The sequence below is a fragment of the Cryptotermes secundus genome, unplaced genomic scaffold, assembly GCF_002891405.2.
Source record: "Cryptotermes secundus unplaced genomic scaffold, Csec_1.0 scaffold1940, whole genome shotgun sequence".
NCBI classification, from domain to species: domain Eukaryota; kingdom Metazoa; phylum Arthropoda; class Insecta; order Blattodea; family Kalotermitidae; genus Cryptotermes; species Cryptotermes secundus.
This window is the reverse complement of record NW_019734994.1, coordinates 152744-165665: the sequence shown is the minus strand read 5'-3', so window position 1 is coordinate 165665 and position 12922 is coordinate 152744. Positions and strand designations below refer to the sequence as shown.

At 37.6% G+C, this 12922-nt stretch overlaps 1 protein-coding gene and 2 long non-coding RNA genes across 4 annotated transcripts in view; 2 read left to right on the top strand and 1 right to left on the bottom strand.

The window, feature by feature from the left end:
- The window catches only part of LOC111869199, a 13607-nt gene extending 5584 nt beyond the window's left edge, over window positions 1–8023 (top strand). The window contains exon 2 of the long non-coding RNA XR_002843627.2: window positions 7818–8023. This is a non-coding gene — a long non-coding RNA (uncharacterized LOC111869199). The remainder of the gene's footprint in view (window positions 1–7817) is intronic.
- Window positions 8017–10536, bottom strand: LOC117282688. 2 transcript variants are annotated; one of them, XR_004513524.1, is made up of 2 exons: window positions 10482–10536; window positions 8017–9075 (listed from the first exon to the last, which is right to left on the bottom strand). It is a non-coding gene; the product is annotated as an uncharacterized LOC117282688 (long non-coding RNA). The 2 variants fall into 2 exon arrangements; XR_004513523.1 differs by lacking the exon at window positions 10482–10536 and adding an exon at window positions 9528–9789.
- Window positions 10537–10675: 139 nt separating this feature from the next.
- The window catches only part of LOC111869198 (cleft lip and palate transmembrane protein 1-like protein), a 53011-nt gene continuing 50764 nt past the window's right edge, over window positions 10676–12922 (top strand). Inside the window, exon 1 of the mRNA XM_023860499.2 lies at window positions 10676–10920. Coding sequence (XP_023716267.1) covers window positions 10765–10920 — 156 coding nt within the window. The 5' untranslated portion in view covers window positions 10676–10764. The remainder of the gene's footprint in view (window positions 10921–12922) is intronic.

The window sequence follows — 12922 nt, the reverse complement described above, 5'->3', positions numbered from 1 at the left end:
TGTACATACCTAAAAAGTTAACATTATCAACATCTTTAAGTCTAAAATTATTATATGTTACCAATAATGTATACTCTGGAGACTTAGGAGTCACAAATTTAATCAGGTGAGTTTTACTCAAATTAAGTATCAGATTGTTATTTCAAAACCAGCTTGAAACCCTAGTCATAACTCTTATTTAATTTAATATTCAAAGAGTTTAGGTCATTTGAGGTAATTAAAATTGTTGTGTCATCTGCGTACAAAATAGTACGTGCTGTATCCTTAAAAGAGTACCTGGGAAATCATTAATATAAACAGTAAACAACGTTGGCCCCAGGACAGATCCCTGTGGAACACCAAATCTTACAGATTTCCATTCAGAGATTGTAGTAGTCGAATTACAAGTATGCAGCACAACTCTTTGTATTCTATTTTTTAAATAAGTCTCAAACCATTTCAAAATAGGCCCTTTGACTCTATACATCTTCAACTTTTGAATCAACAGATCATGACTGACACAATGAAAGGCCTTTGTCAAATCACAAAAAAACCTACCACAAACACCTTATTGTTCCCTGCTTTAAGAACAGTTAGATTAAAGACTGCGGTTTGTGCAGAAGCATCCTCACGAAAGCCATACTGCTCAGGAGCCAGGATATCATTTCTTATAAAATGCCGTTTAAGCCTGCTAAACACACCAATATTTCAAATAATTTAGAGAAACTTGTCAATAAAAATATCAGTCTATAGTTGACAATTTCAGTAACATCACCTTTCTTAAAACATGGTATAATACTTGCATGTTTCAATTGGTCAGAACATATGCCCGAACTTACAGAAAGATTATAAATATAAGTAAGTGGTTTTGCTGTCTGTTCACCACATAATTTAATAATTTTATTTGACAACCCATTATATCCACAAGAAGATTTATTTTTTAATGAATTTATCGTGCTTAATACTTCTGCCTCAGTAATTGGAATAGTTACAATTTCAGAAATCTTATCTGTAGAGTACTCACATGAAAGTGGTAAAAAACATATATTATTAGAAATCTGACCAACTAATTTGTTAACTGAACTAAAAAAACATGAGTTAAATGCCTTAGCTTCATTCCTACTATCGATTATTACATTACCTTCTCTCAATTCCGAATATGAATGTTTTTCCTTCGACACTCTACCATTTTCTCTTTTTATGATTTTCCAGGACTCCTTGGATTTATTAGATGCAGCCATTATTATTCCCTCATAATATATAGCTTTAGTTCTTCTGATAACTTTTCTCAGCAACATACAATATTGAGTATAATACTCCTTTAAGCCTGGGTAATTAGTAGATCTAATCATCAAATACAAATACTTTTTTTGCTTACATGAAATTTTAATTCCTTTAGTGATCCACTGGTTAGAGTACACATTATTTTTGACAAATTTCTCTGGAAAACATGTTTAAAAAATCATTAAAAAGATATAAAAAATAGATTAAAACTTTTGTTAACATCAAGATTACTTAAAACACTTTCCCATGTTTCCCTACTCAACATCTCCCTAAAAGTTATGATGCCAGGCTCAGATATAACTCTTCTTCTAACTAATCCGCTCTTATTCCTTTGGTGGTTCACAACATTACTAACAGTCAAATACTGAGCATCATGATCTGAAAGCCCATTGATTATTGAGTACACCTGTAAAGTATTTAATCTGCTGTAATCCAAAAATATACTATCAATAGCAGTACTGGTATCAGTTGTAATCCTAGTTGGAAATTCGACAACCCGAAACAGGTTGTACGTCTGAAATAGTGAAATAAGCTGAAGAGATTTACTTGAATTCTCTAAAACATTTACATTAAAGTCTCCACATACTGTATTATTAATTCAAGTTTAGGCTTGTAAACAGATTTCAGTATTAGTTCGAATTGCTTAATAAATTCCTCTACATTTCCACAAGGAGATCTGTAAATACATAGTATTATAAAATAATTATCACCAATATTTAATCGGACTGCACAGGCCCCAATCACCTTTTCCATGCAATACGAAGGGGGACCCAAAAATAACCGGAACCGACCTGTTGCAAGCGCATGCTTTGTAGTTACAAGTTGTGCTGCTAGGTGGTGTTAGCTGGGGGTCTCCCGCGACTGTTAGTGAGCTGGCGTCAGTCTGAGTTAAGTGGTTTGTCTGTGGTGCTCTGTTGTGTGCGTTCCTGTTTCAACCCTTTGGCGATTAGTGAGATGGCCGACCAGAAGGAACAAAGAGTGTGCGTGAAATTTTGCTTTCTGTTAGGGAAAACTGCAGCTGAGACTGTTGGGATGCTTCGGCAAGCCTTTAATGATGATGCTTTGGGGAAATCACAGGTCTATGAGTGGTTTTCCCGTTTCGAATCTGGCAACATGTCAACAGAACACATGCCACGCCCCGGGCATCCTTTGACAGGAAGAAATGGCGAAAACATTACCAAAATCAAAAGTGCAACTGATGAAGATCGTCGAAAGACCATTGACCAACTTTCTGAGGAAACGAACATCTCATGGAGCACGGTCCAGCGAATTTTAACCGAAGGTTTGCACACGAGACGGGTGTCTGCAAAATTTGTTTCTCGCTTGCTCGGAGATGACCAAAGAGAAAACCGCGTGAATGTTTGCCGCGACTTGAAGAGTGAAGTGCAGAACGATCCAGAATTTCTTAAAAGAATTGTGACTGGCGATGAGTCTTGGTGCTACGGGTACGATCCAGAATCAAAGCAATCATCAAGCCAGTGGAAAACTCCAACTTCACCACGACTGAAGAAAGCGCGTCAAGTGTGATCCGATGTGAAAACAATGTTGATTTGTTTTTTTGATGTGAATGGCATTGTCCACAAAGAGTTCGTTCCGCCAGGACAAACAGTGAACCAACATTTTTACCTGGATGTGTTACGAAGATTACGAGAGAGTGTGCGACGAAAACGGTCCGAAATGTGGAGAAATGGGAACTGGTTGCTTCACCACGACAATGCTCCAGCCCACACAGCTTTGACGGTCCGACAGTTTTTGACAAGCAACAACATGGTGATTGTGCCTCATCCACCTTACTCACCCGACCTGGCTCCGTCGGACTTTTTTTTTGTTTCCATGGATGAAGAGAAGTCTGAAAGGAAATCGATTCCGTGATGTGGATGAAGTCAAAGAAAACACGCTAAAGGCTTTGAACAGTATCCAGCCTCAAGAATTCCAGCACTGTTTTGAGCAGTGGCAAAAGCGTTGGGACAAGTGCATTAATGCACATGGACAATACTTTGAAGGGGACTAATATACAGTTCAATAAAAATGCAAAAATAAAAAATAACAAAACTAAATTCTGGTTATTTTTGGGTCCCCCCTTGTATTATATCAATTGGATTACAGTCCATATCCAATTTACAATATATACAAACATCTCCACCATTACTTAATGATCGTGAGAATTGGGAGGTTAAACAATAATTTTCTTGTAAGTTTTGAGATTTTCACGGCGATGACTATGAAGAAAGTCGTCTTCTGGGATCTGGCGCCGTGTATTCTTGGTTTTAACTGACGTTTCGGAGGAACATATTGCCTCCATCTTCATGGTAGTCGAATTGCATGGGAATACAGATAGCAGTAGCTGTTTTCTTGTTTGATCAGTAAAAGTTTCTGCTCAGTTAAGTAATGTTCAGTTATACAAATTACATGTGGGCTTAAAGTCATGACTAATTAACATACAAATCAGTTCATCAGTTTTATGTTGTAGACCTCTAATATTTTGGTGAACTAAATTAAAAGAGCTTATCTTAGTATCCTTAAGTTTAATCTTTGGTGCTTGACTAAGGTCACGACTACTGCATGAGGTCTTCAGTTCAATACATTTTGAGGCATTACCATAAAAAATCATCACCCATATTTACTGGTCATCTTCTAACTCTCTTGCCCAGCACCAGGGAGATCACTCGTTCATTGAGTTTAACTACCTCCTCTAATAAAGTTCCCTGAACTTCTTCAAACTTACAGCTTTCATCACTTTTCCTTTTTTCATTTTCCACAATTTGATCATTCATTTTAACATTATCCCAGTCTAAAGATATGACTGCCAGCTCTTCATTTAGTTTCGTATCAATGAAAGAAACTGTTTAGCTACATAGTCCTTACCTTCGGTGTTCAGGTGCATGCCATGGCTTGTATGAAATTTTCTATTGTAATTAATCAGTATATAATGCACACGGTCTAACACTTTCAAATGCTTACCCAGCCTTCTATTGTAACTATCAATTTCCTTATTCACACATGACTGATCCACCAAATCACGTCTTTTGGGTAAACTGAGAACTATTACATTCATATTTAAATTATTTAGGACAAATTTACTAACTTGCTTAATACATTTTTGGGTTTCGTTTCTACATACTTCTTTTACACCTCCCCAAATAATTAAAAAATCATCTTTCGTTAGGTTCCTAATTTCACTCACATCAGCCCCTGATTTCACTATTCCTTGAACTACATAATTCTTCTAAGTTATGTTGCAGTTCCCTCGCCATTCCTTTGACATGACTATCACCAACTATTAAAATTCTCTTATTTCTTGCCCTTTTCACTATTATGGTTTTATCACATCTTAAGGTTTTCTGTTCCAGCATTTGAGATCTTCCAGCAGATTCATCAAGATTGAGGTTATAAAATGGTTGAAATCGGTTATTTAATATCAGCAGCTCTTGTTGAGAATTTACAAGGGTCATACTGAAACTCATGAGCAACAATTTTTTTGTAAAGTAACATGCTTTATTATTGACAAACCAAATACACCACCTCAATCTACAGACCTTTCTTTATTTTTCCACATAATCGCCACTTCTTTGTACAGATTTCTCCCAGCGTTCTGGGAGTTTGAAAATGCCCCTTCTGTAAAATTCCGTTCCAGCCATCTGAAGACACTGACGCACTGCTTTCTGAATTGCCTCCCTTGTCTCAAAACGTTGTCCACGCAGCTGATCCTTCACAAATCCGAAAAGATGGTAGTCGGAGGGTGCCAGATCAGGGCTATAGGAGGGGTGTGGAAGAACTTCCCACCCCATCTTTGCAATTGCTTCTAATGTGAGGCGAGCAGCATGGGGGCGAGTGTTGTCATGTAGGATGATGTTGTTTTGTCCCGGACGTTTATCGCGCAATTCACGACTGAGCTTGCGCAGCGTCTGGACATAACGAGCAGCATTGATGGTTTGCCCAGGTTCCAGGAATTCAGCCAGAATAAACCGCTCTGCGTCCCAGAAGACTGTGCCCATCACCTTCGCAGCTGATGGCATTGTCTTTGCCTTCTTTTTTGTTGGAGAATGCAAATGGTGCCATTTCATTTCAGGCTCGAAATGGTGAAACCAGCTTTCGTCACCTGTCACGATACAGAGCAAAAAATCATCGCCTTCGTGTCGATATCTCTGCAGCAGTTCTGAGGTGATGGCTTTTCACTGACCTTTGTGGTCTTCGGTCAATAACCGCGGGACCCAATGAGCACAAACTTTCTTATAGCCCAAACTTTCAATCATCTCCTGTACTGCACTGTACCCTATTCCAAGTTTTCGGGCTATTGTGTCCACAGTCACACGCCTGTCATCTTGAATGATCTCATCCACTCTTTCCTTGTTGCGTTCAGTTGAGGCTGTTTGAGGACAACCGCTCCGAGGCTCATCTTCGATGCTGGTGTTCCCATCTTTAAAATGTTTCACCCATCTTCGAACACTGCTTGCACCCATGCACACACTTCCATAAGCACGCTGAAATCTTGTGAATTTCTGCAGCAGGGGTTCCTCTTTCACAAGAAATTCGATGACAGCACGCTGGCAAAACAACATATGGTTGTCGGTCATTTTGTTAGGAGTGATACTGGTCACGTGATGCAAGCTATCGACATCACAAGACACTCAAGGTTAACACAACAGCTGGTTCCACCTACCACCATACTCTCTTTCGTCTGCTGTTCCCAGGTTGCATGCAAAAAAAAGTTGCTTATGACCTTTGGTATGACCTACGTACTAAAACTGGTCTTCTTCCACCCTTCCTTCCTGGATGTTCTGTTCTATTAAGGCCAAGTGTTTCATTTTATTTTGTATGTTATGGCATAATAATGTGTTACATAAATATTGCGGGACTGTAGTAATTATCATGGGATGTCACAGTTATCAGCTTCATACAAAATTTGATCCAATATCCTTCTGTCAAAGTTAAGTCCATATACAGACGAAATTATTAGCCATCATCAGTGTTTTGATGTAATAGATAATAGGTTTTGACATAATAGGTCAGCTTCTGATCAGATCTTTTGCATTTGTCAGATACTGGAGAAGAAATGGGACTACAGCGATACAGTACATCAGCTATTCATAGGCATCAAGAAAGCCTATGATTCAGTTAGGAGGGAAGGATTGTACAGTATTCTCATAGAGTTTGGGGCACGCTTGAAACTAGTTAGGCTGATTAAAATGTGTTTAAACAAAACTTATAGTAAAGTCTCTATAGGTAAACATTTGTCTAATAATTTTCCTACCCAAAATAGTCTAAAATAAGGAGATGCTTTATCACCACTGCCTTTCAACTTAGCTTCAGAATATGCCATTAGGAAAGTCCAAGAGAACCAGGTGGGACTGAAATTAAATGGGCCTCATCAGCTGTTGATCTGTGCTGACAGTGTGAAGCTACTGGGTGGTAACATAGATGCCATAAAGAAAAACACAGAAACTTTGTTTGAGGAGGTTGGTCAAGAAGTGAATGCAGAGAAAACTAAGTATATGTTGCTATCTTGTCACCTGAATGCAGGACAAAATCATGACGTGAAAATAGCCAACAGGTCCTTTGAAAATATTGCACAGTTCAAATGTTTGTGAATGACAGTAATAAATGGAAATCTGATTCTAGAGGAAATTAGAGGATATTGAATTCGGTTAGCACTTGCTACCATTCAGTCCAGAGCCTTTTGTCTTCTCGTCTGCTGTATAACAGATATATCCAAATATACAAAACTATAATTTTGCCTGCGGTTCTATTTGAGTATGAAACTTGGGCTCTGATATTAAAGGAGGAACATAGGATGAGGGTGTTTGAGAACAGGGTGCTGAGGAGAATATTTGGACTGCAGAGAGATGACGTTAAAGGAAGTTGGAGAAGACTGCATAATGAGGAGCTTCATAACTTGTACTCTTTGTCAAGTATAATTAGAATGATCAGGTCAAGGAAGATGAGATGAGCAGAGTATGTAGCACAAATAGGGGAGAAGAAGAATACATATACAGTATTGGTGGGAAAGCCAGAAGGAAAGAGACCACAAGGAAGACCAAGACTAGGTGGGTGGATAATATTAAAATGGATCTTACGAGATAGGATGGGGTGGTATGGATTGGATTGATCTGGCTATGGATAGGGAACCACTGGAGAGCTCTTGTGAAAGGGGTAATGAACTGTCAGGTTTCATAAAAGTTGGTAAATTCTTGAGTAGCTGCACAACTGGCGGCTTCTCAAGAAGGGCTCAGCTTCATCAAGTTAGTATTGCAAAACAATTTTTTGACATGAAGCTTGTAAATGCATCCCCCCCCCCCTGAATAGTGTTGGTACTTTAGATCACTGAATGTCAGGCTCAAATGTCAGATTGTCGATAAGCTGTCCTCTCTGAGTTTTTCATGATCTTCCTTAGTCCCTCCAAGCAGATGCTGTGGTAATACTTCAGATTAGGCCACAACTACTTTCATCTCTTTTTTTTCTTCATTATTCAGTAATCCTACCATTTGGTGATATTAAATAAACTGAAAGCAGGACATTTTTTAAAACATCACATACATGTATATTTACTTTTACAGATAAAAAACACTTCAAAAATCAAGAGAATGAAGAAAAAGCAACTGCGCCAAATTGAGAAGCGTGATACTACAACATTAATCAAGAGATGTTGAACATAATACACAAATTTAATTTCTAAAAAGGAATTGGTGTTGTACTGAGCAGTGTATTTATGGTATACAAAGTTTAACATAATATTTTATAAATAAAATGAATATGTAACAGCTGTGAAGACTCTTTATTCCAAAGAATGCAAGAACCTAATTATCTTACTTTTCAGTAGACAATTGTATAGCTCCTAATATGTAGCTCCCATACTTGTCTCATGTCTCTTTTCCTCCTGTAAGGGTACTAGTGAGATATATGTATTTACTTGTTCACTTTCTTAGTATTTACATTCAGCCTTATTGCTGCATTCATAAGTATATAATGGTTTCATGGTTGTTGCCATTGCCATATTTTATTGTTTTGTTATTCATACAACATACTTCAGCATTATGTGGCCATCCTTAGGTATGTCTCTTCTTGTAAGCTGTTCCACTGTGTTAACTCCCTGTCAAGGAAGTAGCAGTTAACTTTAATTTAAGAATTTGTTAAAATATGATCATGTGTTAGTGGCTAGACATGGTTTTTGGAATGATAATTTGATTTATGGAACACTTGTAACTATAAATAACTGTAATAGTCTCACTGATACACACACACACTGTACATCACTGCAACTATAGCACGTAACGTCTTATGTTTGTCCGCTAATCATTGCTGGGTGTTGGCTGCTAACAATGCAACTGAAGACCGACCAACTGCTAAATTGCTGCTGACCACAGTGACTTGGTTCCTAGTCCCACAGGACTCATGACCATATTTTACTGTGTGACAGCCCTTGGAGCCTGCTGGACTGCTGCCAGTCCTTGCTGTATAGCCTTGACAAGGATCACATAAAAAATACCATACCAACAATTCCTCTACTTTTGCATGTTTATTTGTTACTACAGAAATGTGTTTACAGTCCCACAGCTTACCAACCACTGCCTCTTCTTGGTCCACTGTTTTGTCCTTCATCCATCATGTATCAATATGTTTATAATTGAAATGGATAATAAGCGTTACTCTTGATGGTTAACACTCAAATGCACTTGTCATGTGTGGGTAACCAATGTAGTTTTTGTTGATGTTTGCTGTGTGTTGGTATTCTTGACAGCAGATGAAACTGCCCTTTGTAGATTGTGATTGATGTCCTTTTTGTGCAGTTGTCTCGTCACTGGTCGTGTTTGTTGGCTGTAATATACATATATGTATAATACTATGTGCTGCAAGGGTGAGTAAAGGTTAACAGGGACATTATTTTTTAACTCAAGGTGCGGGCACAAAAAAAATATTTTATGGGCAATTGGTGGCAATACTGCAACTCACTGCCTAGAAAGTGGCTATGCTCTTCAGTTCTGCACAATATAAGCGCCTCAGTTTAAATTGTTACAGAAGAACGGATGCACCCAAAGTTTTCTTTTCTTAATATTGTATTTAAGCACCCTGTTGCATTAATATATCATTTATTTCACATATATTTCCGTCTTAAATACACCTTATATAGTCACCCTTCTTCCACATTACATGGTTCGGCTATATACGGCCATCATCAGGCGTCGTCTGTCTGGCTAAAATTGTTGCACTGTATGCCAAAATTTCGTATCGCGTGTGAACGCGACATTTCCTGATTATAATAAAGTTACCTTAATTAAAACAAATTAATTAACATCCCAGTATTTTCCTTGTGGTTGTCGTCCTTTCTTCTCCCGCCGTCTCAACTACTGCCATATTATGACAGGATCAGTATTATTATCTTCCAGTGCAGAAGATAAGAACACGAAATTAAAAAAATACAATCATGCATTACGTCGGACGAATATACCCAATTAAGATGATGTGAGCAACTAATCAAACAGAAGTTTTTTGATTTGTCTCATTCTGATCCGTCACACTATCAATTACAAAGTAGATAACTTTCAGTCCAGTATGACATACAGGTTTACAAAACTTCAGTCTTTATTCGCCTTACATGTTTCGATTCAAAAGAATCATCTTCAGACGCGCACCACTACGAGCAGGAAACACTGTCGCATGAGATGTTTTTAACCTTTTTAACATTATGCACTTAGGTTATGACATACGACACCGCACACACGTAAACTACACAACAATAAAAACATACAACCAAGAGACATAATCGACATCTACCATCCGGAAGAAAAAACATGACCTAATGCTGGTTCACGATTTTTAACATAACTACTTTTTTACATACAAAAGATTTTTAATACAATTTTAAATACATAGGGAAGCTATTTTATGGAAAAGTGAACATCACATTGCGTGCAGTGGGAAACCCCAATCGAATACCCAGCAAATACGCTTAAACGAAACATCACACGTAAATCTACACGTAAATGTGGCTGCATAGGGCAATCTGTGATATGGTGAGCACTATTCATAACCTAAGTGCATAATGTTAAAACATCTTATGTGACAGTGTTTCCTGCTCGTAGTGGTGCGCCTCTGAAGATGATATTTATTTTTGAATCGAAACATGTAAGGCGAATAAAGACTGAAGTGTTGTAAACCTGTATGACATACTGGACCTACTGGACTGAAAGTTATCTACTTTGAAACAGAAGTTTCCTCAGTACCTCAGTGTGCACTTGCCAATCTGGAAACCAGCTGCCTGCTTGAAATCGGCTACACNGAATGAATGAATGAATGAATGAACTGCTCGGAAATTGCGGTTGCGTCGAAGTTGCTAGTTTCCATGGTGTGCCCCCGGCCAAACGGTTACCAATCCAAACTCTGAGGCGCTCTGAGGCACTCTGTGACCTCTGTGACTAGCGGTGGCTAGTTGGTAACGTCGGTACAACTTGCGGCAAATTGTGACCGCTAGTGATGTTATTGTTAGAGAAGGTGTTTTAGAACGCGATGCGTTTGCCAACACTTTCTGTTGTTCTTTCGGGAATATTTATTGCATATATTGGATATTCGTTTTGGACATTGGCACAATTGTTCGTGCCTCCTAAATGTCATGTAGGTGAGAAGTGCCTCACATCATTTTTGCACAAGAGGCCTAATTTAGAGGTGAGTTCAGCCGATATAACGTTATCACATCTGGAGGTGAAGGGTGTGATTAATTTCAGATTGCTGAAGTGTGGCTTACCGTGACTGCTATTAGTTGACCCATTAAAGCCATTAAGCAGAGAGATTTGATCACAATACAGGGACGTTAATTTCACCTTTAGGTTTATGTTTTTAGAAAAATTGTCATGTGGCAAAATGTGTCGCCTGTCCATTTTGGGGGGGGGGATAATTAGTAATTAGCCTCATTTTGCGTGATTTCTATGTGTTTATATAATATTGGCACCTTTGTAAAGTACATTGCACATCATATGGAACTATCGACCTGTGTAATAATAGTGAAATTGCTAACATCATGTCTTCAGTTTTTCCTAACTGGAAAACAATTACAGCAGTACTTATCCCACAGAATCAAATCATCATCCACTAGCAGTAACCAAATTAAAATGGCTTTGAAAAATGCCTTTTTAACTCCTATTCTGATGATGAACTTGTATTACAAAGAAATGATAGCAGGCTGTAACCCTCTATTTGATTATAAATTTTGTTATAGTTCAGTGATGTAATCACCCCCTCTGTTGTTAATCTTAATATAAATGGTAATGCTGATTTTTTCTGTTTATCCTTAACATCAATATTATATTGATGTGCCATATACAACAAAAATAATAGTATGGAATATTTTAAATAGTAGAATTCTGTAGAACAGAGCATTAATATAGTAGTGCAAAATTTCCAATATCTGACGGTAGGAAATAACAGAACACCTTCGAACTATCGTGACAAGTACACTTATGTTGTTTTGGCCCAAAAATATATCTGCTGGGAATGTCTTACCAAAACCTTGCACCTTGGGGTTTCCACTTCTTTGGGTTACTGAAGAAGGACTTGAAAGGGAAGTACCTCTGTCTTAATGATAAAACAGGAACCAAGGTGCAGAACTGAAAGTGGACTAATTTATTGGAGATACCATGTTGAGTCTGAAGGTTTGTGATGGTGGTATATCATGTGACCCATATGAACTGTATCTTTCAACAAAATAGAAACCTATTCAGTTGAGTCTACTACTTGAGATGTATCTGATGTCTGTTTCCAGATATGTTCAGTTGTATATATGTATGTGTTGGTGTAACCATGTTATTACATTCGTTTCATTCCAGAGAAATTGTGTCACTCCTTTGTCCACTGAAACTGGTTATTATTTAGTCACTACATCCATAATGTCATCTCATTCCCACCACCTTCACAGTCTTTCTGGATATTTGCATAATAGTACCTGATTATCTTTTTTCACTTGCTGAAACTTTTCTTCGTTACAGAGAAACCGTGCATATGAAATCTTGAATCAGACATTATAGTTTTTAGCAATCCTTTTACCTTAAGTAAAATATTTTCAGTGGTGTTCAGTTCTGGATGGTAAGATACAAAACATTATGGTTAATAAAATATTCATTAGCAGAGTAGTTTTAAAATCTTGGCTTATGCAGCTTTGTAAGTGTATATAACATTGATTTAAGCTCGTCATATTGAAAAGGTATACATGTATCTGCTGTCCATTCTGTCATTTGTTTTCCTACCTTTGGTGGAGTTAGAGAGGGAGTTTTCTCAGCAGAACACTCAAAAACAATTATTTCAGACTCAGATTTGGGATTGATTTCAGTTTCTCATAATTATTCTTGTTTATTTAATTTTGATAATTTTCTGTAGCTTGTAGATTTCCATTTAGGCAGAGCACTGTCTGTCTGTAAACTAGGACCCCATGCTATGTGAAGGTATGGCCTGTCAAAATGACACATATATCTGCTTCCTACACTTTAATGATTAATGCCTGACACATATGAATTCATTTCCGTTGTATAACTTTAACTTGAACTTTAATTTCTTGTTCCATCACATCCATATGAGGCCGAAGCCTAGGTACAGAATTGTGTCAAATTATCGTACTAATACAATCAAGTAATTGTCTAATAAAATCTATGTATAATTTATAACAAAAATTGTTTAC